The sequence below is a fragment of the Lotus japonicus genome, chromosome 3 (genome assembly GCF_012489685.1).
Source record: "Lotus japonicus ecotype B-129 chromosome 3, LjGifu_v1.2".
NCBI lineage: Eukaryota > Viridiplantae > Streptophyta > Magnoliopsida > Fabales > Fabaceae > Lotus > Lotus japonicus.
The window spans coordinates 71,884,815-71,909,370 of NC_080043.1; the positions used below are offsets into that span (position 1 = coordinate 71,884,815).

Sequence of the window (24,556 nt, forward strand, 5' to 3'; positions counted from 1 at the left end):
AGGAGATGAAAAAAATGTGAAAGCTGAAGTCTGGAGAGTGAGAGACGTTAGTTAGAGAATTGAGATGGGTTAATAGAGATTTACTTCTTTTTTTTGGGATAAATAAAATACTTTAAATGACATTAGTTATGATATTGATTAATTTTTAAAAGATGATATTGATTGACTAATTTTTAAGGAAGATAGTGATTTTAAATTATTATATTTTGATCAGTTAAAATTTGTTAATATTAGTAATAATAAAAACAAAATTTGGGCCTAATTTCTTTTTTTACGGGGCCTTAGGCTGGTGCCTAATTTGCTTTGCACACAAGACGACCCTGATTAAAATATAAGTTATTTTGTAAACTCAAAACATTTTTCTCTTTTTTTTTTTTTTTTTCATTCTATGCCCTTATTTAATAATATATTTCTTACCTATCACCTTTAATTTTCACTTACCAAAACTTTTATCATGCATTTAACTAATAATCTCAATTTTTTTTCCTTAACATAACTAAACTTTAAATAGAAATATTTCAATCAAAATATTTATCAAATGGTTGTTTTAATACTTGTGCATAACTATAAACAACTTAATATTTTAGAATGGAGAGAATAACTTTTAGGTTAATTCTGAAGCCGATAATCAATTCTAGAGAAGAAGTTCTTGTCTTCAAAATTGTATTTGGTGAAAGAGGAACTCTTCCAAGCATAAACAGTAGATAGAACCATAAACCATACAAAGAACATGAGAATCTTTTCTAAGAAACGACAAAGTGGGAAATTAAAAAAAAAATAACAATTATGAAAAAAAGATATTTCAGTAAGATTTGGGTTGCTACTTGCTATGCTAAGTTGGTGGTCCTACTTACACTCCTTTCTTTACCTATTTTGCACGTGTATGCGGCATCAATTATTGTTTAGCATCAACATAAAAAACTTAAAATATAAGCATCCCGTCAATAGTACAATATAATAATGCAGAAAAATATTGACTAAAATCCATTCGTTTCCTAAACAATGAGAGAGACACTAAATGAGTTGATTTCACTCCACTGATTTATGAATGCATCTACTTTTTTCAATGAGAGCGACCCGAATGTAGGACCTCTTACTAATTTGTAATGAATGGAATACCATCTTTGTAGAGGGAGAGCCAATTCAGATGCACTGTTCTGGCTAATTTGGTAGTTTAATTTAGCTAGATTAGACAATGAATAGATTGAGTAATTCACAAATAGAATGGAAATGACAAAGACCTTAACCTAACTTTTTAATTATTAGTACCACATTCCAGCTCTAGCACAAAGCTCACCTTTCTCTTAACATCAAAAAAGAAATCACCTTTCTCTACTTTGTTTATGTCGATATAAGTTTTAAAAAATAATATTATTTGTATAGAATAAAGTAAAAATATTTTCAAACATAAAATGATTAATAAGAAAACTGCTATTAAATAAGGGTACCTGAGAATTCTCATTTATTCAAGTATGTTAAGTAGGTGAGACCATATAAATGTTTATATGAAAGAGATAAACATAAAAATTGAGAAAACACAAGATTCTTAAATGAAGGATCATAGTCTCAAAGAGACACTTATATTGCAATTTTTAGACATTTACACACCCTTTTACACACTCATTTCTCCAACTCATTTTTACTCAATTGATTTTTCTATGTCCAAAATTGGAGGTAGAATTCTTTTTGCTTCTGAATGCCACCTACCCACCCCTGTTTTATTTCTTTTTTTGTAGAAAAAGAATCCTGTATTCTTTCAAAAAATTAGCAAAAGAAAAATCCACCACCAAACCATTTACCAAAGAAAAAGAAAAACCTCCCTTTTCCTCCTTCATTGTTGGATTGTATTTGTATATAACCAAGATAGTAATGTCTCTTGGGATTGCAAAAATTGTGTGAAACAATCACAACCATTTTCACCATTTTGAACAAACAAAGGAAGAAGAGAGAGATCAACCAACATGGCTTCCTCTGCTTGCACCAAACCCATCTTCCCCTCCACCTTCTCCTCTTCTTCCTCTTCAGAATCATCCACGTCCAAATCCTCTAACATCTCATTCCTCAGCTCCACCACCTTCCCCAAGCTCTCTCACGCTTCCACCACCACCTCCCGCCACTCTCAACAACGTTCCACGGTGGTCAACGCTGTTTTGAAAACAGTTGACCAAACACAAACCTCTGTTTCAAGCTCAAGCTCCAACGATGTCGGAAACCTGAGCCTGAAGCCCACCATCCTCGTCTCCGAGAAGCTCGGCGATGCGGGGATTCAGGTGCTGCGCGAGTTCGGTCACGTGGAATGTTCCTACGACCTCTCGCCGGAGGAGCTCTGCAAGAAGATCTCGTCCTGCGATGCTCTGATCGTGAGGAGTGGCACCAAGGTGACGAGGGAGGTGTTTGAAGCTTCTAAAGGGAGGTTGAAGGTTGTGGGGAGAGCTGGTGTGGGTATTGACAATGTGGATCTGCAAGCTGCTACTGAGTTTGGTTGCCTTGTTGTCAATGCGCCGACGGCGAATACTATTGCTGCGGCGGAGCATGGGATCGCTCTTCTCGCCGCCATGGCCCGGAATGTTGCACAGGCTGATGCTGCCCTCAAAGCTGGTAAGTTTGAAACCTCAACTTTTTTCATGTCTGGATCAGCTTGTTTTTTGTCAGAATCAATTTTGAAATCCAGAAGTTAGTTACAGAAGCTTTTTATCATCGTTGGTTTTAGCTTCATATATGGTGTTTTATTTGCGGATCTATTCATGGCTATGAAGAATTTAACACTTACAGAAATAATTGTTATATTTATTACTATAGAGTATGGGCACACGCTTCACCTTGCTCATTGGGGGTGGAAAAAGCATAGATTTCTGGAGTAATAATTAATTCAATGTTTGGATTGAAGGTGAAAGTGTTTTTCAGATTTGGGTTATTTGCGTATACTCTATATTCAGGTGTTCACGATATCTGGACTGTATGATTAAAGATCGGTCAACTCATATTTTTCATCAAGATTGGGCAATAGGCATGTCTTGAAATTTGAGTTGTCTGATCAAGATTGGACGGCTCAAATTCAGGTACCACATGAATGTTGGGATTTCCTAATCATAGAATTCATTTTCTGTTTTTTCACAAGTTTCACGAATTCCAAGGAGTTAGAAGCTAAATGAAGAATTTGGCTGATTGTAGCTGAATGTGCTTTTTCTCAATTTATTGGTTGATCCATGATGTTTTGCAAACACACCCTAACTTGATAGCAAGATTTTACTTGAAATGATCGGATTTAATTTGGAGAGAAGTTGATGGTTTTTAGACAAAAATGTGTTTTTTCATTTTTTTTTTATGTTAGCTTCATCTATTTATTTTGCTGTTTGGTTAGGGGTAGATAGTGTGGAGTAATTTATTGATATGTTCTTTGTGGATAAAAGTTTCCTTTAATGGTTACCCTCCTTTGGTTTTTTGTGGAGGTTTAGATCTTGCTGACAAAGATCCAATTTTGCAGGAAAATGGCTGAGAAGCAAGTATGTGGGAGTTTCTATGGTTGGGAAGACATTAGCGGTGATGGGGTTTGGAAAAGTTGGATCTGAAGTGGCGAGGCGTGCAAAGGGGCTTGGGATGAATGTGATTGCTCATGATCCTTATGCTCCAGCTGATAGAGCCCGTGCAATCGGTGTGGAGCTGGTGTCATTTGATCAAGCCATCTCCACTGCTGATTTCATCTCCCTTCACATGCCACTTACTCCAGCTACTAATAAAGTCTTCAATGATGAGACTTTTGCAAAGATGAAGAAGGGAGTTCGCATTGTCAATGTTGCTAGAGGAGGAGTTATTGATGAAGATGCATTAGTAAAAGCACTTGATAGTGGAATTGTTGCTCAGGTGCTGCAATTTTTCTTTTCTTTTTCAATTGTCAACAAGTGCTTGAACTGCAATGTTGGGTATGCCACTGAATATGTGCCTCAAATCTCTATATCTTTGTTACTATTGTGTGTGTTGCAGGCTGCTCTTGACGTGTTTACTGAGGAGCCTCCATCTAAAGATAGCAAGTTAGTTCAACACGAGAATGTCACCGTTACGCCGCATCTTGGAGCTAGCACCAAAGAGGCACAGGTTTGTTTTTCTTTTGGGTCCTGCTTTCAATTCTGTTCTTTAGCTCACACCATCGTCTGATCAAGTTTCCTTGACCAATTTTGACTCACCAGGAAGGTGTAGCTATTGAAATAGCAGAGGCTGTGGTTGGAGCCTTAAAGGGGGAACTTTCAGCAACTGCAGTCAATGCTCCTATGGTTGCTCCTGAGGTAAATAGCATTGTGACATTCCAATAAAGTACTACCCATGACTTGTTATATATTGCTATATTATGGAGGCAAATTAAACATAGTGCTTATTTGAAAACCCTTCTTAATTGATTTTGATCTTGAATCCAAAATCAATTCTGGGGGCCAGCTTCGATGAGTAGTATGTGTACTTCAGAATTGATTCTGATGATAGAGAAGTTGATCCTCGAACATGCTAATAGTTGGCTCTTGTGATCAGGTTCTGTTGGAGCTGGCTCCATATGTGTTGCTAGCTGAGAAACTGGGCAAGTTAGCTGTGCAGTTGGTATCCGGAGGAAGTGGAATCACATCTGTGAAGGTGGTTTACGGATCAGCTAGGGGACCGGACGACCTCGACACCAGACTCCTACGAGCGATGATCACGAAAGGCATCATTGAACCAATATCAAACACAATTGTGAACCTTGTGAATGCTGATTTCGTTGCCAAGCAGAAAGGGCTTCGCATAAGCGAGGAAAAAGTGGTTGTTGCTGATTCATCTCCAGAGCTACCTGTTGATTCAATCCAGGTACAGGTATTCAATGTGGATTCCAAATTCGCCAGCGCCATATCGGAGAGCGGTCAGATCAGCATTGAAGGGAAAGTGAAGTTTGGTGTGCCCCACCTGACATGTGTGGGATCCTTTGGTGTTGATGTGAGCTTAGAAGGGAACCTGATCTTGTGCCGACAGGTGGATCAGCCTGGGATGATTGGCAGTGTTGGAAACATACTGGGTGAACGAAACGTCAATGTGAGCTTTATGAGTGTGGGAAGGACATCTCGTGGGAAGAAAGCTATTATGGCTATTGGTGTGGATGAAGAACCAGGCAAGGAGGCTCTTGAGACTATTGGAGCTGTGCCTGCTATTGAAGAGTTCGTATTTCTCAAGCTATAGTTGATATTTTTTATCTATATGGATTTGAAGTACCTGTGAGTTTGGGAAAGTAATTAAGTTTAAGATAGCTATTGATTGAAAAACAAACCTTAGTTTTGTTGCGCGTTTCAGATGAGTTTTACCAGAGGTTTGTAGTGGACTACTAGAGGAAATTTAAGGTTATAGTGGATGTAATGGATGATTGAGAATAAAACTAGCTGCAGACATAAACAGCTAGCATTATTCACCTCCCCTGTCGTCTTCTCTGCACCAAGTTTTGCCATATATAGCATTATCATGGTTTCAACTTTTGATTTATAGCTTCATACATTTGCCGCATACACAAACTGTTGTTTGTCTTTGGTCAGGGTTTAGGGTGTGATTGGTCTTCGTTTCCACTTGTGCAAAGGGAGGTTGACACACAATCCAACATGAAATTGAAAGAAACTTTTTAATTGTCTGTTTATATTGCATAACTAGCTAGTAGACAAACAAATATTTCATCACGGAGGGAAGCTTTTGGGGTATGCATTTAATTTTGGAAAAGCCAAAGAGTTTATTAAAAGAAGCACAAGGATGCTGCTTCAACCCATGAACACAAGTGTTTTACTAGTTAGTTACATGAATAATATATAAGAAACTACAAGCCCACAACACATTTGAGCTTTAAAATAAAATCGGGTAAATAGTCATATTGGTCCCTAAATGTTCCCACCGACTTCAAAATCGTCCCTGGAAGAATTTTATTAGGCTCGCGGTCCCCAAATGTGGCAAAAATCAGTCATATTAGTCCCTGACGTTAAAAACCTCTAACGGACGTTAATCCAATTAATAAAAGTCAACATTATCTTTCTAAGTTTATTTCACTTTAGTCCCTTTCTTCTTTCTTTCATCATCTTCATCCCTCTTCTTCCATCATCTTCACTAAAAACTCCTCCCCTTCTTCATCAACCCATTATGAAACAAAAATAATAAAAAATCAAATAGAATTAAAAACCCAGAACCTTCTATCATCCTCTCTTCTTCTTCATCATCCATCTTCTTCTTCATCATAACAACTCTCAAACTCTCACACAAAATTATTTAAATCCATAAATCAATAAAAATCTTCAAACTCTCTCCTTAAAATCTCCCAGATCTGACCCTCACCACCATAAGATTGAAACCTGGATCTGCCATATCTACTACCTCCAGGTCTGCAAATTTTCTATTTACTTTTGCAAATTTTCCGGCACGCGTGTGTCTCTGTTATGGACCCAAAATCAGAATCTGAGATTGCAGAGATGGCTGAGAAAAAAGAGAAGAGAGAAATTACAAGTGCTTCAATGATGATAATTGAATGGCAAACAGGAAAAAAAAAAGAGAGAAGAAAGAAAGAAAATTCTCCTTCCAAGGGTTTTCACTTAAACAAAGAATTCCCGTTGTAAAACCAAGCTAGTGGTCAGTTCTCCAACTACAGCACTTCAGAATAAATCCTCTTCTACCTCTTTCTACTTTTTAAACTAATCACAGACATAATCAATTCTCTTACTACTCTTAATCGACTAACTAGTTGTGCAGCTACTTTTTCTCAATTTCTTTCATTCTTGTGTCCTGGGTCCCATCACCATTTGTGCTTAGGCTTTAAGGCAAGTATAAAGATTAAAGAGAAACTTTCTTTGATTATGGGTCTTTTTGAGGAAAAAGCATATTTTTGTCTGTTGAGAGAAACAGAGAAATCAATATAACATATGATGTATCCGTGTTTCAATTACACAGTGGAGAATAAAATTACCTTTCTCATGAGATACACCCCTTATATATATATGTTATGGTGTTGAAGGTCAGATCTGGGAGATTTTAAGGAGAGAGCTTGAGGATTTTTATTGATTTATGGATTTAAATAATTTTGTGTGAGAGTTTGAGAGTTGTTATGATGAAGAAGAAGATGGATGATGAAGAAGAAGAGAGGATGATAGAAGGTTCTGGGTTTTTAATTCTATTTGATTTTTTATTATTTTTGTTTCATAATGGGTTGATGAAGAAGGGGAGGAGTTTTTTGTGAAGATGATGGAAGAAGGGGGATGAAGATGATGAAAGAAAGAAGAAAGGGACTAAAGTGAAAGAAACTTAGAAAGATAATGTTGAATTTTAATAATTGGATTAACGCCCGTTAGAGGTTTTTAACGTCAAGGACTAATATGACAAATTTTTGCCACATTTGGGGACCGCGAGCCTAATAAAATTCTTCCAGGGACGATTTTGAAGTCGGTGGGAACATTTAGGGACCAATGTGACCATTTACCCAAATAAAATCTCAGCGTACCAGAACTTTAAACCAGCAACCACCTGTTGAGAAATTAAACACGTGCCTTGGCGGCTGCTTAGATAGTTTAGTTCAGTTTGAATGAGTCAAATAAAATATCTTCTACTAGCTGTTAGTGGAGATATCAGTTTCTGTTTTGTTTTTAATTATAAGTAACAGTCCCTAGAATTTAGCTAGAATTAAGGAGGTTATCTCTTATCAGTTATTTTCAAGATGTATTTAAATTCAAGTTTGTGATTCAATAAAGGATTATGCTTTTGCTGTCTCATATCAGAAGTTTTATACCGTTCAATTTTTTCTTCTGCTACTTTTCTATATATCAAAAACAACAATTGGTATCTAGAACTACTTCTTACGAGACCTGTGCCATGGATGTCGAATCAAGTTTTTCACATGTAGCTCTTCCTATCTTTGATGGGGAGAACTATGACCTTTGGGCTGTGAGAATGGAATCCTACTTGGAGGCTTTAGACCTCTGGGAAGCCGTGGAAGAAGATTATGAAATTGCTCCGTTGCCAAACAATCCCACCGTGGCCCAGATGAAAAATCACAAGGAAAGAAAAATCAAGAAGGCAAAGGCTTGCTTGTTTGCTGGTGTCTTAAGAACGATTTTCACCAGAATCATGACCCTCCAAACAGCAAGTGAAATATGGAATTATCTAAAGGAAGAGTATGCAAGAGATGCCCGAATACGAAGCATGTAAGTGTTGAACTTAATACGTGAGTTCGACCTACAAAGAATGAATGAGTCTGAGACAGCCAAACAATATACTGACAAATTGCTTGGCATTGCCAACAAGGTAAGATTACTTGGCACAGAATTTCCAGATTCAAGAATTGTGCAAAAAATTCTTTTAACAATGCCTGAAAAATATGAAGCCTCTATAGCATCTTTGGAGAACACAAAGGATCTGTCACAGATCACCTTGGCAGAAGTTTTACATGCCCTACCAGCACAAGAACAAAGAAGAATGATGAGACAAGAGGTGGCAGTAGAGGATGCTTTTCTAGCAAACAACTCGCAAGGAGGAAGAGATGAGAAGTATAACAAAAGGAAACAGTACAACAAATCTGGAAGTTCCAACATACAACAGAATGAGTCTTTTCCACCTTGCACATATTGCAAAAAGACAAACCATTCTCCAAGCAGATGTTGGTGGAGGTCTGACATCATGTGCAGAAAGTGTGGCAATCTTGGACATGTAGAGCGTATTTGCAAGTCTTCAACGGAGGCAAAAGTTTCCATGGAGCAACAAGAAGATGAGCAACTCTTTGCAACAACATGCTTTGCCACAAGCAACAGTTCTAGTGATTTGTGGTTAATAGACAGTGCCTGCTCAAATCATATGACTCCTGGTGAAACTCTTTTTAAAAAGAGCTTGACAAAACCTTCACTTCCAAAGTAAAAGTTGGAAATCATGTTTTTATCCCAGCCAAAGGAAAAGGAACGGTTGCTATTGAAAGCGTAGCATGTTTAAAATATATTTCTGATGTCTTATATGTGCCTAACATTGACCAGAATTTACTTAGTGTTGCACAGATGGCTGACAATGGCTTCAAAGTTATATTTGAAGGAAAATGGTGTCTGATTCAGGATGCCAAAGGTAATGATCTATTTAAAGTGAAAATGAGGGCTAGAACTTATGCTTTAAATCTGATGGAGGAAGAGCAAATAACTTTTTCAAGCACCTGCAACAACATCGAATTATGGCACAAAAGGCTCGGACATTTCCATCTTGCTGGACTTCAATACATGCAGAAACATGCTTTGGTGAAAGGTGTACCACGACTTGAAGACAAACTTGATGATTGTGTAGCTTGTCAATATGGCAAGCAAGTCAGAACACCGTTTCCGCAAACAATATGGAGAGCAACGCAAAAATTGCAGCTTGTGCATACAGATGTTGGAGGACCTCAGAGAACACCATCTTTAAATGGTAATATCTATTATATTACATTTATTGATGATTATACCAGGTTTTGTTGGATTTATTTCTTCAAATTCAAGGCTGAGGTTGCCGATATATTTTGGAAATATAAAGCACTGGTGGAAAATCAAAGTAATTGCAGGTTGCGGACACTAAGGTCAGACAATGGGACAAAATATAAAAATAATACTTTCGACAAGTTTCGTGAAGAAGCCGGTATTGTGCACCAACTTACGGCACCTTATACTCCGCAACAGAATGTAGTTAGTGAAAGAAAGAATAGAAGCATTATGGAAATGACAAGGTGTCTTCTACATGAAAAAGGGCTGCCAAAGAAATTATGGGCAGAGGCTGCAAATACTGCTGTCTTCTTGCTGAATAGGCTGCCTACAAGAGTTTTTCAGAGGAAAACTCCATTTGAAGCTTGGTTTGGTTACAAACCAGATTTCCATAAATTTAAAGTTTTCGGTTGTCTTTGTTTCTCTTTCGTGCCACAGGTTAAAAGAGACAAGCTCGATAAGAAGGCAGATTCTGGAGTTTTCATTGGATATAGTAGCACATCAAAAGCGTACAGAATTTTTCAACCTCAAAATGGGAAAATTCTTGTGAGCCGAGATGTCAAATTCATGGAGAACAAACAATGGAGCTGGGAGGAGCCAATGGAGAAGCAAATTTCAGAAATTCCACAGATCATTGATGATGATATAGATGACTTTCATGTCAGAGGTACAAGACCTTTACATGAAATTTATGAAAGGAGTAATGTAGGTGTCTTGGAACCTGCAGAATTTATTGAAGCTGAGAAGAACAAAAAATGGATAGATGCAATGAAGGAGGAGCTAAATATGATTGAAAAAAATGACACTTGGGTGCTAGTGGATAGACCTCAACACAAGCAACCTATAGGAGTCAAATGAGTTTATAGAACTAAGCTAAATGCAGATGGTTCTATAAATAAATACAAGGCAAGATTGGTTGTGAAGGGTTATGCTCAAGTGTTCAGAGTTGATTTTTCAGAAACGTTTGCTCCGGTTGCTCGCCTCGATACAATTAGAATGCTCCTAGCTTTGGCTGCACAGAAAGGTTGGAAAGTTTACCATTTAGATGTGAAATCTGCTTTCTTAAATGGTTATTTGCAGGAGGAGATATTTGTGGAGCATCCAGAAGGATTTCATGTCAAGGGACATGAGGAGAAGGTCTACGAACTAAAAAAAGGCCTTGCATGGTCTTAAACAAGCCCCAAGGGCTTGGTACAACAGAATCGATGATTATCTTCAAAAACTCGAATTTGTCAAAAGTCCCAGTGATGCCACTTTGTATGTGAAACTGATGGATGCTAATGTAATCATAGTTTCTGTCTATGTTGATGATCTGCTTGTAACAGGGAATAAGGAGAAGTTAATCTTGGAGTTTAAAGCTGAAATTCTCCAAGTATTTGAAATGACAGACCTTGGTTTGATGTCTTTCTTTTTGGGTCTGGAGGTAAAGCAAGATCAAGATGCTGTTTTCATATGCCAAAAAAATATGCTAGAGAAATACTCAAAAAGTTTTGCATGGAGAATTGCAGTAGCACTACCACTCCAATGAATCAAAAGGAAAAATTCAGCAAAGATGATGGAGCTAATAAGGTAGATGAGCAGAAATTCAGAAGCCTAATTGGTTGTCTGATGTATCTGACTGCAACTAGACCCAACATGATGTTTTCAGTGAGTGTGTTGTCAAGATTTATGCACTGTGCTAGTGAATTACATCTCCAAGCTGCCAAAAAAATTCTAAGATATGTTAAGGGGATTGCAGACTATGGCATTAAGTACACTCACTTTCAGAGTTTTCTATTTCATGGATTTTCTGACAGTGATTGGGGTGGTTCAATTGATGACTTGAAAAGTACAACAGGTTAATTTTTTAGTCTTGGCTCAGGTGTGTTTTCATGGTGTTCAAGGAAGCAAAATGTAGTGGCTCAAAGTACAGTTGAGGCAGAATATGTAGCAGCTACAGCTGTTGTGAATCAAGCCATTTGGCTAAGAAAAATATTTTCTGATTTACACATGGAGCAAAGTGAGCCAACACAAATTTTTATTGACAATCAAGCTGCAATATCAATTTCAAACAATCCTGTTTTCCATGGGAAGACTAAGCATTTCAAGATCAAGTTCTTCTTCTTAAGGGAGATGCAAAGAGAAGGAGAAATCAAGGTGTTGTATTGCAAGACTGAAAATCAGAATGCTGATATCTTGACAAAGGCCCTTCCAAAGGCTAGATTTGAAGCTTTGAGATTCAGTTTGAGCATCTGCAACCTCCAAGGCAAGGAGGAGTGTTGAGAAATTAAACACGTGCCTTGGCTGCTGCTTAGATAGTTTAGTTCAGTTTGAATGAGTCAAATAAAATGTCTTCTACTAGCTGCTAGTGGAGAGATCAGTTTCTGTTTTGTTTTTAATTATAAGTAACAGTCCCTAGAATTTAGCTAGAATTAAGGAGGTTATCTCTTATCAGTTATTTTCAAGATGTATTTAAATTTAACTTTGTGATTCAATAAAGGATTATGCTTTTGCTACCTCATATCAGAAGTTTTATATCGTTCAATTTTCTCTTCTGCTACTTTTCTATATATAAAAAACAACACCACCACTTAAGCTATTTATCCCTATGTATCTAACTAACGATACCCATCCCTCAACTGCTGCTACGGTTTCCTCTGCTGTGTGCACCAGCTGAGACAATGACACGGATCACTTACCCACTCATAGAAAGTCGCTTTGAACTCCTTTACCTTGGCCTTCAACCACAGCCACAATCTCATCTTGATCACGTCCACAACAGATTCTACCCAGGGAACAACTCCAATGAATACGACAGATTTTTTAGCAACCAAATACTCCACACAGGACTTTTGTAAGGGTTGGAAATAAGCCAAGCCAATCCAAGCTTTGCGTGGCCTAAGCCTGGCATGCATTGTGTTTTCATGGCCCAAGCCTGGCTTGTGGCCTGTCAACAAGCCAAATTTTAAGGCTTGACTTGGCTTATCATAAAGCTTGGCTTGACCTACAAGCCTACTTAAAAGCCTATTTATCTAAAACGGTGGTGGTCGTGACTCACGATTGTGGAGAACAGGCAGACTTTGGGCGCCACAGTGGTGGGTGATTGAGGCCGCCGACATGGGTGCTTGTCTACTGTTGCTGTGCCTCATGTGCTATGCTAAAATTCTGAAAGACTTCTAATCTATGTTAGAGACTTAGGGTTTTATGTTTTATACACAGTAAAGTAAACATCAGTTTAAAAAAACAATATACTATATTATTAATATTATATTTATTTATAATATTAATAAAAATAATAGATAAACAAGCCGACCCATCAAGCTAAATAGACTTTTATAATAGCTTGGACTTGACCTTTTTAGTTAATTAAGCCTTTTAAAAAGCCTAAGCCCAGCTTTTTTAATAAATGAGTCAAGCCAAGGCAAGCCTCTGACGAGCCAAGCCACAAGCCCCTGTTGGGCCGCCTGGCTTATTTCCACCCCTGTACAAGTAGTGTAGTTTTGTAGCAAAATTACAATTTTGGGATACTTTTTTTTATTTATCATTCTGGTGTAGATATCACTATCAATGCCAACATTGTCAGTGTTTTTCTTATTTTTTTAAACAATTGCCAACATGCGTTTTATTACTTTTTTTAAAAACAAATCGCCAATTGGCTTATATATATATATATATATATATTTAAATTAGCAACTAAAATTGTATTTAATCAATTGATACTTACAAACACTTTTGTGCCTTACTCACTTTTATAGCGTTTTCGAGGGTTAACTCAAGTGGTAAAAATTATGAGACATAAGAATTAAGTGAGATGAATGGTGAAGGGCCCAGGGTTCGAACCCTAAAGATGACTAATTTACTAACATTACTAACAACTAACATTTACTTATAAAAGAACTCGATGACTAATTTACTAACATTACTAACAACTAACATTTACTTATAAAAGAACTCATTTCTGCAGTACTATGACCATAATTGTTTGAACCAATATTTAAATATAAACAATATACATTACATAATTTAATTTAAGAGAAATAGCACAAAAGTGTGTGAGTGTCAATTGATTAACTATCATTTTAATTTCTGATTTTAAAAAATAAATAAGCCAACATGGTTGGCGATTGTTAAAAAAAACACCAAAAGCATTGGCGATTCTTTAAAAAATAAAAATAAAATAAAGTGGAATCGCCATTGACAGTGACAATTTATACCATAATGATAAATAAAAGAAAAAGTACCCCAAAGCTGTAATTTTGCTACAAAACTACACTACTTGAATACAAAAGTCTTCACACAGCGGCAAACCATGTAACTTTCCATCCAAGAGCCCTTTTCTTTTGGGGTATGTTGATTCTAGCTAAGTGCATATTGATAATTTTCGGGAGAAACTTTTGTGATAGTAAGTTTCGATCAATTTAATTTTTTCTCATAATCAATTTTGGAACCTAAAAACTACCTAAAAAGCTTATTTCCATATTTTTTTGTCACATCATATCCAGCGACAATTAAAATAATCCCTCGAGACTCTAGATTATAAGTTCACATTAAATGATTAAACATATCCAAACAAATTTTTTTCATTCACACCGTTTAGTGATGAACCGTCGATTAAACAACTATGAATCTCAGCTATTTACAGGGGCGGAGGCCAGGGGGACTGGGTGGTGCCGTGGTTTGTTCCTCAACTTCATACGAATCTATAGTATAAAGATTAAATAGTCACCCTGATGACCTGATGCTGTATATATGTTTATGTCGTTTACAACTATTAAAGGCAAGCATTCATAGCCCGTAACTCAGTACCATGGCTTCCACCACCCATATATTAGCCACTTATTTTTATTCTTTTAAGTTGAAGGGTGGGTTGAATGAGACCATCGTGGTTCATGCAACATTAGTTGATGCCTCCCTGTTGTGCATACTGTTCATAGCTTCAAATTTTCACTGTAAATTTTCAATTTTAACCAAACAAACAATAGTGACAAAAGCTGCCAAACTTAAAAATACTTACATTCACCACGGTTTCAAAAAAAAAACTTACATTTACCTCACACTGAAAGAATAGATGAGGGCTTGACCAACCTCTTGAAATTAATACAGTTAATTATTTATTAATATTGTACTCAATATAATTATTGTTATGAAGAGGATGACCATTGAACCAAACTCATGTACTCTATACTTGACCCATTGGCTAATGCTATAAATATAGAGGAGGTTGCATCAAGCAACTTATCCCCATTCCTAGTATTCTCTAACTCTTGCTTCCCTCTCTACCTCATACTCCTCTCTTCTCCTCTCTTTCTTTACTAATTTCTCAACATGACATGGATACACTAATTTCCAACTTCATTTTTTGAGTTGGGATACGATTTTGCATATATTATTATGATTAAAATATTTTCAAAAGTAAATATTTCATCTAACATAATAAAAAGTTGTATTTGTTTATTAAAGAATGACTCATTGTCTGTGAAGGACATGTAATGATATATGATATATTGATATTGTACGGTAACTCTATAAGAGGCTATGAAATCGCATGGTAATGTGGTGGTAAGTGGTAGCTCACACTTGAGGGGGAGAACATTAAGAATTCAAGTGTAATTTAGAGACTCTCATACTTTGAGCTCTTCTATTTCCCAATCAGTCATTTCAAAGTATGAAGATAAAAATGTAAAAGTGTGAAAATCCCCGAAGGATTCAAAATGCGAGAAAATATTATTTGAAATATTGAAGCATTATTTTGATTAGCGAAGTTCTTCATATGGAAGAAGTGATTATGATTGGCATATGACCGGTTAGACCATCCCGAGTTTTCTGATGCAAAAGTCTATTTCTCAGATGTTGTTCTCAAAGCAAAAAATTAAAATTGTGGCAAAAATAAGGGGAATTCTCTATTATTCTTGAATATATTTGATGTGATACATGTACACATATTCAGTATTTATCAATGTTTGCAGAACCGGACCGGTCATTGAACCGGTCTAGGTACCGATTTGAGGTTCAGAGGTTCAACCGTAATTGAACCGTGGTTGAACCGGTTGTAATTAAATAATATATTTTAAATGTAAACATGTATTATTATTATCATATTTTTTTTTTGTTACAATGGGAATGGAAAAACAAACGAAAACAACTAACTAAAAACGTGCTGACAGAGCAGGGGAATCACTGATGCTGGTGGTTATTATCATATTATGATCATGAATTGACATTATTGTAAATTTAATAAAATCCCAAAAGGTTTAAAAGAGTTGGAAGAGGTAATAATTTTTTTCTTTCACGAATGCTTAGTGGAACTTGAATGTTAACCTTGGTCCTTGAGCAAATAATGAAAATGAAGGCTAAAAAAAACCAACAGTATGCGTGCGTGTTATTGTTGGCTGGATGTCATGAGACCATTGAAACGTGGCCCATGTATCAAAATGTGGCCCATGTCTTAACATTCCCACTTCTTCCAATGTACCTTGGCATGCCCGCAGAGTGGGGGAGATCTAAAGTGAAGTCTTTACAGTGGATTAAAGAGAAGATACTGAATAAGATACAAAGATGGAGTGACAACCTCTTAAATCAGGCAGGGAAAGAGGTTCTAATCAAATCTGTCCTTCAGGCTATACCTACTTTCGCTATGTCTATTCTAAAATTCCCAAAGACCTTTTGCTGTCAGATCTGTTCAAAAGTTGCCCAGTTTTGGTGGAAGGGGAAAAAACAGCGAGGGATACATTGGAAGAAGTGGGAGCTCCTAACTTTCAGGAAAAACGAAGGGGGTATGGGCTTCAAAGACCTTGAAAGTATGAACCATGCCTTACTAGGAAAACAGGCATGGAGAATCCTACACAATCCTCAAGCTATATGGGTGCAAACTCTGAAAGGTCTTTATTTTCCAACTTGTGATTTTCTACAAGCTAAATAGAAAAGGAAAAATTCTTGGGTCTGGACTAGTATTCTCCATGGCAGAAATCTGATCCTAGAGCATGGTCAATGGAACATTGGTAATGGCAACACAGTGGACATTTCTGGGCATAAGTGGGTCTCAGCTAATACTCTGGTTCAAGGAGGACCAATAGGAACCAAAGTGGGAGAACTTATAAACAAAGAAAACCACTCCTGGAACGTTCAGAGAATCTGCCAACTGCTACCGAGTACTGAGGTAGGAAAAATCATTCAAACCCCCTTTCGACTCACTGATGGGGAAGACCAGCTTATATGGCCATACAGACCTTCTGGAGTTTATGAAGTAAAATCTGGCTATAGGCAAGCTAAGGAAGCCAAGAATCATCCTTCCCAAAGGACTTCCTCCTCCTCAAATCCTACTGATACTCTCTGGAAAACAATTTGGAAAGGATCAATCCCAAACAAGATTAAACAATTTCTATGGAAACTTTGCCATAATGCTATTCCGTTGAAAGGCAACCTTAGAAGAAGAGGGTGTGGAAGGGATAACATATGCCCCATTTGCGAATTAGGAGAGGAAGACATAACTTTGTTTCTTCCTCTGCCAGTGGACAAGACCAGTTTGGTTTGGAGGAGCTCTCCAATTTAATATCTCTGATGTGGAAGGGATATGCTTTTGGCAATGGCTAGAAAGGAAATTTGAGCTCCTAGCTCAACGAGGAGATGATACAGAGTCTACTGTCAGATATTTGGGATTCACTTTGTGGGAGATATGGAAGATGAGAAATGCTTTCGTTTTCAATGGACAAAAACCAAACCCAACCTTATGCATTCAAAGAATTAATCTGGCCTATCATGAAGGAGGACCTGAAGTTATTACACCCCCGGAAACTTCTGAGATCCATCTCCCCTCTAAGAAGTCTTACCAGTGGAGGAGACCCCCTTGAGGCTTCCAGAAGTGTAATACAGATGCATGACTCAACAAACACAATAACAAAGCTATGGGGAGTATGATATTCAGAAATGAGAAAGGAGACATTACCCTTGGCTCAACATCTCGATTCTTCAATTCCAAGCCAATTATGGCGGAGGCTTTAGCCCTCAGAGCATCGGCGCTTACAACGGCAAACATGAAAATTGAGAAAATTTTATTTGAGTCAGATAATCTTCCATTAATAGAAGCCTGTTTAAGGAGGAAAACAGTGGGAGCAATTCAAAATATAGTGGAAGATATCTTAACCTGGAAAAAGGATTTTCCTAATTGGGGATTTACTTGGACAGGTAGAACTGGGAATCAAAGTGCTCATGTCCTTGCCAATCTAGCACTCCATGGCTCTCTTCCGCCTCAGTGGCTATGGAATCCACCTCAAGAGCTCCGATGTGCCCTGGTGCGAGATAAGCAACACTCCCAGGAATACATTATCAGAGGGTCTAGTTTGCATCAAGGAAACATGACTGGTGTTGGCTAATCCAGTTTGCCATGAATCTGTTTTATGAAGGGATGAGAAGATTACTGGGGACTTGGTTTGTTAAGGAAGCTGGTTCTTCCTCATCTAGATCCAACCTTGGTTTTGGTCGCTGACTGCAAGCAAGGAAGGAATTTTTGAGTGGTTGCTAGCTATTCTCTCCACTTTATTTTTTCTGGTATAGAGATTCCCATCACTTATTGTATATAGTTGGGAGCTGAGCAACCTCTGTTTTTTGTTTTAATGCTTGTCCCTTGTACTATTCTTTTCTCTTACTGTTGAAGCCACTTGCATATTGTCATATCTCTTAGGCTTTGTAATTCAGCTTTGTTCTTGGGCTTTGACCCGTGTTTTTAATGAAAGTTCATTCAACTTTGACCAAAAAAAAAAACCTCCACCCCAGTGTTTGAGCGCCGCCCCATTTCTAAGCTTCTTCTCTTTCAGATTTTGCACAAAGAACACATGGGCATGGAGGCTTGCTCGATCTCTCCCTTAAAGTGAGGGGCACACAATGCTTTATTATTTGGAAGAAGCTCTACTCCTTGCATGCTTCCCCTATCTCCTTCACTCTATCCTCAATAGCAGATGGGTTATCTGTTTGGTAGATTACTGGAGAGAGTTTGACCGGAGGATGAAGACACGCCGGAGAATGGCCGACGCGACGTCATCGGAGGCAGAAACGACAATTCTTCCATGATCGGTTTAGACCGGTTCTGACCGGTTTCACCGGTTCTTGGCCGATTCCACCGGTTTCCCACCGGTTTGCATGACCCCCGGTTACCAACACGAACCGAACCGCTCTAAGCACCAGGTCCTGGTCGAACCGGTTTGACCGCCCGGTCCGGTTCTGCAAACACTGGTATTTATCGATGCATCGACCTTGATAGAGTAAAATTTTCAACCTTGATCAAGTTGTTATGTGACATGATTTTGATTGTCGAGTTGCACATGTTCATATTTAAAATGATCTAGCAAAGATATTTAGCTAAATGCTTCTTATTTATAGCTAGACAATTATTAAGAGAACAAATGTCCTTATTTTTTTTGGACATGTGATGTCGCTAAATCTATATGCATCAAGCCAATGTGTCATTATAATTCTCTCCATTGAATTGGTTCATTGTCAGGAACCTAGTATCTCTCATCTAAGAACTTTTTATATGAACTATATGTTCTCCATTGTCCAGCAGACAACACTTAGATGAGATTAAAAGAAATTTGAGATTATGCTAAGAATTTGAGCTATTGCCAGAAGATATTGCATATCTTACTTATAGTTATTTCTCGGCATCAAGGGGAGAGAAAAACTAAGCAGCTCTAAAAATTTGCGTAGAATGCATATATATACTCATGCACAATAATGTGAATCTTCAAAAGAATGCATTCTCTGACCTGAAAGAGATTTTAAAATTTATTTATGTTGCAAATGTCATTCTCTATTGAAATCTTATTAGGCTAAGACAATGCTAAACTTGGTTCCAAAGATACATTTTAGAGAAGAAAAAGGTATTGTTATGAGGAAAATTATCATGAAAAGTGTAGAGATTACAAAAACTGTTTAAACCTCTTGAAGAGGTTCAGGTACCTGTGATGATTGATACAAAGAGATCTCAATCGATTACACCCTCCAGTCACATATATAAGTAAAAAAGACATTTTAGGTTCATTCATTTAATGAATGTATCTAGTCATTATTAATGATTACATATATTCAATAAATGAATGAACCTAAGATATCTTTTTTGCTTATATATGTGACCGGAGGGTGTATATCTTTACAAGTTGAAATAAGGAACCAAGAACTTGAAAAATTATCGACAGATAAGTAGCGCTCAATATTATAAGTGCGAGAATCTTGAACCCATATTAAAGGGTATGATTGGCCAACATATAAAGTGTTAAGTTCAAACGCATCATAAAGTTTTTAAAATCTTATTTTGATCAAAACAATTTTATAGAAGAAGTTTCGTTGGAAATTAAACTCACTATATAGCATTTGAATTTCAGGAGAAACTCAAGAAAATGTTATATGCTTCAACGTTCCATCATCAAAAAGAAAAGCTTCAGAAGTTGCAAAACAGTTCTGTGAGGCAATCTGACTCTCACTCAAGATCCAAGTCTCTAATCGTCCAATGCCACGTCATCAGTCAGAATTATTGAAGACAAATTTTGAGCGTCAAAGTTAAAGTTCGATTGTAACCAGTTGCCCAACATTCAAATCAAAAGGCAACCAATTGACTTATATTCAAATTAGATCACATGAAGACTAGTTTACTTCAGCTAAAGGCACGTTGACCAACAAGGGAAAAGTACAAGTCGTCAACATCATATTTCCCAATTGTCTCATGTCTGAAAAGTAGCCCAAGTCTATCACCACCTACTAGCTGATAAACATCATCTTTTTGGCTAAAGGATAGACTTACTTCTGAGCTCACATTAAATGGAGCTACAAACCAAAGACATTTGAATCAACGGTTTGATCTCCTTTCATAACGGCTAGAGCAACGGTTGGATTTTGTCTCACAACGGCTACAACACTAGCTGAAGGTATGAAAAACGATAAAAAGGGGGTTTGAATAGCGTTTTATATCTAAAAACTTAACCCACTTGAGATTTAAATAAATCTCTTCAATCACCAATGATAAAAGTGCAGAGATAAGAGATAAGGAAAGCACGCAAATGATTTTATCCTGGTTCACTTGATAAATCCCTCAAGCTAATCCAGTCCACCCGTTAAGGTGATTTCTTCCTTCTTAGAATGAAGGCAATCCACTAATCAGAGTTTTGTTACAACTGCACTTGCCACCTGCAAAGTGACTGACAATACACTGACTTAGCTAACACTAAGATTCACTCTCTTAGTCTTCTCTAGAACAACCTTGATCTCCTAAAGGTAAATCAAACAACTGTTTGAAGGTTTTGGGTTTACAAATAAGTGCTTCTTCAAAAGCTAATAGTAAACACACTTAGTTTTATTTGAAGAAAGATTGCTAAGAAGATTTGAAATATTTCTTGCGCGTGAACAAGTTTCTTAGGCGGCATCTTTCAATCTTCAGCCTCTTTATATACTCCAAGGATTAGGGTTTGAACGTTGCATGGAGATGCTACCATTGGAGGGCAGATCTGGAATTTCCAGGTTCTGCTGTGGCTGAATTAGTTAGGTAAGGTCGTCAGGAATGATACAATTTCTTTTGTACTTTGGATAGCGACATGACCTTCAACCTTGTTGACTTCTGATCAGAGTGATGCTTCATCTTGGAACTTGTGAAGCTTGATGATCAAAGTCAGAGGGAAGCTTGGATCCTCTGACCTTTGTACCTTCTGCTTCTAGACTCAGAGGAGAAGTACTTGATCTTCAGAGCCAGCTTACTCTTGGACTTCAGAGTCTTCACTACTCAGCTTTTGATGCTTCAGAGCGTCTGATCCTTTAGAGCTTCTAGTGAGCTGAATCCATATCAGAGCTTTATAATCTTCGGATCTTTTGAAGCTTGATCTACTGTTCAGATTGAACATAGTACGTGCGAAAGCGTTGCAGAGGTTACTCTTTGAGCATTGTGCTTCTGAATCATGTGAGATAGGTCCAGAGTCTTGGCCTATCATTTGAACACTCAGAAAACAACGTTAGAGTACCATAATTGTTCATACTCAATGGTTAACATGTAATCATCAAAACATAGAGTTGTACTACTAGATCAAAACTTGATCTTACACTAGCAAGCGAGTATATAAGACACTCTTGAAGATTGAAGACTAAGAGAATTAATTCTGAAAGAACAAGAACTCAAGCATTCATTCCAATCTTCTCAAAAGCATTCAAAGCTCAAGCAGAAAGTTTCTAAGAGTCAAACACAAGCCTTTACTTCTGCAAGTGAAAGAGAGAACCTTGTACCTTAAAATAGTCAAATCTTTTTATTCTCTTCTCACTTAGTTTCAGAAATCTTAAGTGATCCAAAGTCAGATCTTAGTCCAAACACTTAGAGTTCCAGTACCATAAATTCTCTACTACTACTCTTGAACGAAGAGAAATTCTGTAGAGTGATTTAATCTTTGTAAGATTATTGGAGAAGTCCTGAACAATACTTGTAGGAGGAGTCCTGTAGAATACTTGGAGAAGTCTGTGATAATACTTGTGGGAGAAGTCCTGTTGAATACTTGTATTGGAGAAGTCCTTGATACTTGCTAGTGGAAATCTTGGTGGTGGCCAAGTACTGGACGTAGCCCAATCGTTTAGGGTGAACCAGTATAAATCTCTGCATGCTGATCGTTCTGCTTTACTAACTTATTTCCGCTGCACTAAACAGTTTACGAAAAGTCATACTTAACGTTTTCTTAAAAGAACTTATATTCTTTTCATAAACCAAAGTTTTAAAACGTAAATTTCAAGTACACAATTCAAACCCCCTTTCTTGTGTTACTTATTTGCATCTCATAAAGAAACAATTTATTTTAAAAAATATAAGAGTTTCTGGACTTAAAGTCTATACCCCAAAGATGTAAAAGGATATTACATAGTTGTTTGGTTCTGAATTGGTCATTGATTGACAAAATGGAACATGCTTTTAACCAGTTCTGGTTTCATTGTCCAAATTTGAATATGAGAAATTCTACATTGGATATTCATCCATCACCTTGCAGACAACACAAGGCTAAAGAATGATACATCAAGGGAGATAGAACAAAGTACAAATCACCGAAACTCTTCTTCACTCATGATCTACAAAAGAATAGTGACATAGACATCCAACAAATTCGTTCAAGTGATAATTTGGCAGACTTATTTACGAAGGCTCTTCCAACAACAACATTTGAAAATCTTGTGCGAACATTGGAGTTCGTCGGCTGAAAGATCTCAATTAAAATGCATTGTACTCTTTTTTCCTTAACCAAGTTTTTTTCCATTTTAGGTTTTTCCTGGTAGGGGTTTTAATGAGGCAATGTACCAAGACGAACTATAGAATGATGTACTCTTTTTCCTTCACTAGGTTTTCATCCCATTTGGTTTGTAATTACGGTTCTCGCACAGGACAGATGTCGAACGCGATGCTGGGACAACCGGTTCGACAATTGACTAACAATAACAAAACCAGCAAAATAAAAAAGAAGAACACAGAGGATTGGTAACCCAGTTCAGTGAAAAACTTTCACCTACGTCTGGAGGGTTCGCACCCAAAGAAAGGAAATCCACTATCTCAAGATTCAAGAATTACAGACACTCATGAACACCACAGTTCATAGTTCACATCATAATCTACCCAATGTATTTCTACTTAGTATCTCAACCTAAGTATGAGAGCCCCTCTCCCTTTCTCTCAATCACTGCCATAGTGATTGGTAACAAACAATCAACAATCAGAGTTTGTAGAATCAAATAACACAGAACACAACTTTGCTTTATAGAATCAGAGAGCAAAGTTTGTTCACAGAAATAAGGACAAAGAACAATGAACAACCCTAAAACACTTGATCTCTCTCTATTAGCTTCGGTGGTTTTCAAGCTTTAGGTTTTTGTCATTTTATAAACTTCAGCAGCAGTGGCTTGGGCACTAGGGTTTTCTTGGGCTGAAGTAACAGATTGCAGCAACAAATCAAAACTGAATCTCCAAGATATTGTTGCAAAATTCAAACGTAAAGATAGAAACCAATCTTTTAATAAAGATTGTTTCAACAAATAACAACCCACAATTAAAACCATTCTGGTACAACTACTTGAACCTCAAGTAACTTTAAAAAACATATCTTCATACCCACATCACGTTCCAAGCAAAGGACTGATATCCTAGCTTCACGAAATCAGATGTCAAGGCATTTGCTTCGACATCAGGTTGTTTTTGATAAAATGCAGACAACAATGTAACAACATGGTTTTTTCTAGTAAGGTTTTAACGAGACACATTCTTAAGAGATGATCATCCCGGGGGAATGTTATGAATTGGATGACCATTGGACTAAGCCCATGTACTCTATACTTGGTCCATTGACTAATGCTATAAATATAGAGGAGGTTGCATCAAGCAACCTATCCCTATTCACAATATTCTCTGACTCTTGCTTCCTTACCTACCTCTTACTCCTCTCTTCTCCTCTCTCTCTTTACTAATTTCTCAACAATTATATATTTATTCTAATTATGAGAAAATAGTACTTACGTATCAATTTTATTGCATATGTGTTATACTATGTGAAAGTTTAGAATTATTTTTAGAAGACATATGTTTTTTCTATTTGGTCCCCTTAAGCCAAGAGTCTGCCTCCCCTAGTTATCTACCAATTGTGTTGGACCTTGTTAAAAACTCCTTCCTAAAATATAAAAATCATTGACTAAAATTAGTTGTATAAAAATTATCATTTAGTGTGATAAAACTTTTGTTATAAAAGAATTTCTAAACAAGTTTAAGTAATTTCTGCTTCTAAAAAAGAATCAAATTAAAATTGAGCAGGAATGAGCACATATATTGAGAAAGTATTCTAAATCGAATTGTTGGCACCAATGCGCATATATTCTATACTATATACTATTTTGGAAATTAAAAGATGGCAACTCTGACAAATGTCATCCCATCATTCTATGTCTTTCTTCAGAAGTTTTCTCTCTCATACTATAACTAGTAGTAGATGATGTTATATTTATATTTTCTGATTTTTTAGTAATTTTTTTGGTACATCAGAAAGATAAATTATACCTGTCAGGAATCGATCTCTGGACCTCCCCCTACCCAACTCATATGTTCCCCGGCTCCTACCACATGA

General features: G+C 36.9%; 1 protein-coding gene across 1 annotated transcript; it reads left to right on the forward strand.

The window, feature by feature from the left end:
- Positions 1 to 1,797: 1,797 nt before the first annotated feature.
- Positions 1,798 to 5,479, forward strand: LOC130745670 (D-3-phosphoglycerate dehydrogenase 2, chloroplastic-like). Its single transcript, XM_057598031.1, has 5 exons — positions 1,798 to 2,598; positions 3,485 to 3,861; positions 3,982 to 4,092; positions 4,185 to 4,280; positions 4,519 to 5,479. Exons 1-5 carry the CDS (start codon positions 1,962 to 1,964, stop codon positions 5,191 to 5,193), a joined length of 1,896 nt encoding a protein of 631 aa, XP_057454014.1. The 5' UTR covers positions 1,798 to 1,961; the 3' UTR covers positions 5,194 to 5,479.
- Positions 5,480 to 24,556: the final 19,077 nt, after the last annotated feature.

What these genes read in the sequence shown, in the direction of transcription:
- LOC130745670 (XM_057598031.1), top strand. Translation starts at nt 1,962, where the DNA reads ATGGCTTCCTCTGCTTGCACCAAACCCATCTTCCCCTCCACCTTCTCC. An exon ending in CTAGCACCAAAGAGGCACAG is followed by an intron (nt 4,093 to 4,184) that starts GTTTGTTTTTCT and finishes TTGACTCACCAG; the next exon opens with GAAGGTGTAGCTATTGAAAT. An exon ending in CTCCTATGGTTGCTCCTGAG is followed by an intron (nt 4,281 to 4,518) that starts GTAAATAGCATT and finishes TCTTGTGATCAG; the next exon opens with GTTCTGTTGGAGCTGGCTCC.